The 4,163-nt window shown below is 52.3% G+C and overlaps 1 protein-coding gene across 1 annotated transcript in view; it reads left to right on the plus strand.

Annotated features, from left to right (window-relative positions):
* The first annotated feature begins 222 nt into the window (after positions 1–222).
* Positions 223–4,163, plus strand: part of LOC138350898 (octapeptide-repeat protein T2-like) — a 36,350-nt gene continuing 32,409 nt past the window's right edge. The window contains exon 1 of the mRNA XM_069302354.1: positions 223–286. Within this exon, the coding sequence (XP_069158455.1) occupies positions 223–286 (64 nt within the window). The remainder of the gene's footprint in view (positions 287–4,163) is intronic.

Here is a 4,163-nt window from a genome sequence, read left to right on the forward strand (position 1 = left end):
ATGCTCGATCCTGCAAGCACATATAGGTGAGTACACACATACACACACACACACACACACACACACACACACACACACATTAAGTGAGAAGGTGGTGGAGGCCAAGACCGTCAGTAGTTTCAAAGCGTTATATGACAAAGAGTGCTGGGAAGACGGGACACCACGAGCGTAGCTCTCATCCTGTAACTACACTTAGGTAATTACACACACATGGGATCCAAGATGGATCTTGGATCCACCATGTATGGATCCAAGAGTCAATGCTCGATCCTGCAAGCACATATAGGTGAGTACACACACACACACACACACACACACACACGCACGGAAGTCAGTTATTACGTTGAGCAGGGCACAAACGTCTATTGTGAAGCCGTGAAGCCTGTGTTTACTTTACACAAATATCATTGACTGATTTTTAGTGGCGTTGTGAATACCGACCCGGGTGGATAAATGTGGAGCTATACACCACCTTCCACGTGGATGGATAGACACGGGGCTATCCACCGTTCACGTGAAAATAATCCGGTTATATAGAGACGCGAAGCTCTCCACCTTTCATATAAATATGAGCTATGCATGGATAGACGCTGGGCTATCCACTATGCTCGCACTAAAAGATGTACAATTTTACGGATGGGAAAATTACCTATTGCTGGATGAGACTCATTCCATCACCTGGGAATGAACAAGACTCACCCCCCCCCCCCACGCAATAATGGATGAGACTCATCCTCTCACACATTTATGAACGAGACTCATCCCATCACTCATTGATGGACTCATAGCCATAAATTCAATGAGCTATTAATCATTTTGAATTTATTAGTCATCAGATTATTTCACTCTTGGTACTTACGTTTTTAAAAACATAAATAACATATACATAATACTTTTTCATCCAAAGAGACTCGGATTAAGTTACTCCACACACAAAAATAGCCACTCACCTGAAAGTTATCTTCACTCAGAATCGCTTCATAAATCACAAAAGAAACATAGTGAGCATAGTACACGTCTTTAAAAAAAAAATGTACAGTCCTGTTTCGAATTCACGTGTTTATGCCAAATTCTGAAATTAATAGCAATCAAGACGGGTGGTAAAAATAAATGTCAAACAGGGGCGCAAGAATTTGACTTTCCTTAAGACAATGAACCATAACTCTGCTCGCGTGAGTTTCCGTCACGGGCCAATATATCACCACCCACACACATGCTACCCAACAACAGTGATTTGTGGCTCTATCGCGAGCTGCTCCACAGACCGAGAATGTCACGAGTTGCTGAGAAGTCTTTCTGTGTTTAATCAGAGCTCTCATGGAGGTCCTGTGTTGACCAGACCACACACTAGAAGGTGAAGGGACTACGACGTTTCGGTCCGTCCTGCACCATTCTCAAGTCGATTGTGAGAATCGACTCGTGAGGAGAGAGTCAGAGGGAGTTTGACAACGCCAGTGTGAAGGTTTTCAGACAGGGTGAAATTGAGAGGCAGGCAATTGGCTGATAAATTATGTGTTTATTAATATAACACCAATAAAATATCATGAGAAAAGAGAAGAAACGCCAGCAAGCTGCTAAGAAGTCTTTCTTCAGAAACATATATGACTAAAGAACAGAAAACTTATGATGAGACGAGAATAAGTCACAAATAAGGGGGGAAAAAGTGAACAAAACTAACCCCCTGAACCTCTTGTTAGATCAACTGATCAAGCCATTCCCCCTTCTCTGCACTCCCACTCAGATGTACAATTCCCCTCTTGAGATTTCTGTCTCTAACCCTGCTATCATTTCTCAAGCCCACACCCCTCCAACCACACACCCGACTGAGCCCCATATACCCTTATCCACCCCTGAAGCCCTGAACCCTGTTGCTGCCCTGTTCACACATAGGGCAAACCTTCCAGGTCTCCATTCCACCCAAAGCACCTACCTCTATCCCCCAGGTGAACTATCCATCTATCTTCCTACACGTCCTCTCTCTCCCATCATTCTGACCGCAACACCCACCCTTCCCATAGTTACCTTCCCCGTCCCACACAGCTACGAGAGCCTCCTCCGTCCCACACAGCTACGAGAGCCTCCCCCGTCCCACACAGCTACGAGAGCCTCCTCCGTCCCACACAGCTACGAGAGCCTCCTCCGTCCCACACAGCTACGAGAGCCTCCCCCGTCCCACACAGCTACGAGAGCCTCCCCCGTCCCACACAGCTACGAGAGCCTCCCCCGTCCCACACAGCTACGAGAGTCTCCCCCGTCCCACACAGCTACGAGAGCCATCCCCGTCCCACACAGCTACGAGAGCCTCCCCCGTCCCACACAGCTACGAGAGCCTTCCCCGTCCCACACAGCTACGAGAGCCTCCCCCGTCCCACACAGCTACGAGAGCCTCCCCCGTCCCACACAGCTACGAGAGCCTCCCCCGTCCCACACAGCTATGAGAGGTTCCCCCGTCCCACACAGCTACGAGAGCCTCTCCGGTCCCACACAGCTACGGGAGCCTCCCCCGTCCCACACAGCTACGAGAGCCTCCCCGTCCCACACAGCTACGAGAGCCTCCCCCGTCCCACACAGCTACGAGAGCCTCCCCCGTCCCACACAGCTACGAGCCTCCCCCGTCCTACACAACTACGAGAGCCTCCCCCGTCCCACACAGCTACGAGAGCCTCCCCCGTCCCACACAGCTACGTGAGCCTCCCCCGTCCCACACAGCTACGAGAGCCTTCCCCGTCCCACACAGCTACGAGAGCCTCCCCCGTCCCACACAGCTACGTGAGCCTCCCCCGTCCCACACAGCTACGAGAGCCATCCCCGTCCCACACAGCTACGAGAGCCTTCCCCGTCCCACACAGCTACGTGAGCCTTCCCCGTCCCACACAGCTACGTGAGCCTCCCCCGTCTCCACAGCTACGAGAGCCTCCCCCGTCCCATACAGCTACGAGAGCCTCCCCCGTCCCACACAGCTACGAGAGCCTTCCCCGTCCCATACAGCTACGTGAGCCTCCCCCGTCCCACACAGCTACGTGAGCCTCCCCCGTCCCACACAGCTACGAGAGCCTTCCCCGTCCCACACAGCTACGAGAGCCTTCCCCGTCCCACACAGCTACGAGAGCCTTCCCCGTCCCACACAGCTACGAGAGCCTCCCCCGTCCCACACAGCTACGAGAGCCTCCCCCGTCCCACACAGCTACGTGAGCCTCACCCGTCCCTCACAGCTACGAGAGCCTCCCCCGTCCCACACAGCTACGTGAGCCTCCCCCGTCCCACACAGCTACGTGAGCCTCCCCCGTCCCACACAGCTACGTGAGCCTCACCCGTCCCTCACAGCTACGTGAGCCTCACCCGTCCCTCACAGCTACGAGAGCCTCCGCCGTCCCACACAGCTACGTGAGCCTCACCCGTCCTACACAGCTACGTGAGCCTCCCCCGTCCCACACAGCTACGTGAGCCTCACCCGTCCCTCACAGCTACGAGAGCCTCCCCCGTCCCACACAGCTACGAGACTACAAACACGCTCGATAGCCATACATGTGACACACACGTGGGATCGTAGCCATACATGTGACACACACGTGGGATCGTAGCCATACATGTGACACACACGTCAGTAGCCATACATGTGACACACACGTCAGTAGCCATACATGTGACACACACGTCAGTAGCCATACATGTGACACACACGTCAGTAGGCATACATGTGACACACACGTCAGTAGCCATACATGTGACACACACGTCAGTAGCCATACATGTGACACACACGTCAGTAGCCATACATGTGACACGTCAGTAGCCATACATGTGACACACACGTCAGTAGCCATACATGTGACACACACGTCAGTAGCCATACATGTGACACACACGTCAGTAGCCACACACGTGACACACGTGGGATAATTATGATAAGAGAAGGTAAGCTGTGGAAGTTATAACAAAGTGCTACATGAATGTGATACAGTACCACATAATGAGAAAGAAAGAGGGAAGGAAAGGGGGAAGGAAAGAGGGGAGGAAAGGGGGAAGGAAAGAGGGGAGGAATAAGAGGGAAGGGGGGAAATAAGAGGTAAATCTTGATCATTCCTTCTTGGTCGTGAATGACTGGAGATCTGAGAAAAGTGCAATTCTGGGCTTCGAAAGGTTGGATGGCAACATAACGAGCA

The sequence above is a fragment of the Procambarus clarkii genome, chromosome 47 (assembly GCF_040958095.1).
Source record: "Procambarus clarkii isolate CNS0578487 chromosome 47, FALCON_Pclarkii_2.0, whole genome shotgun sequence".
In the NCBI taxonomy this organism is placed as follows: Eukaryota; Metazoa; Arthropoda; class Malacostraca; order Decapoda; family Cambaridae; genus Procambarus; species Procambarus clarkii.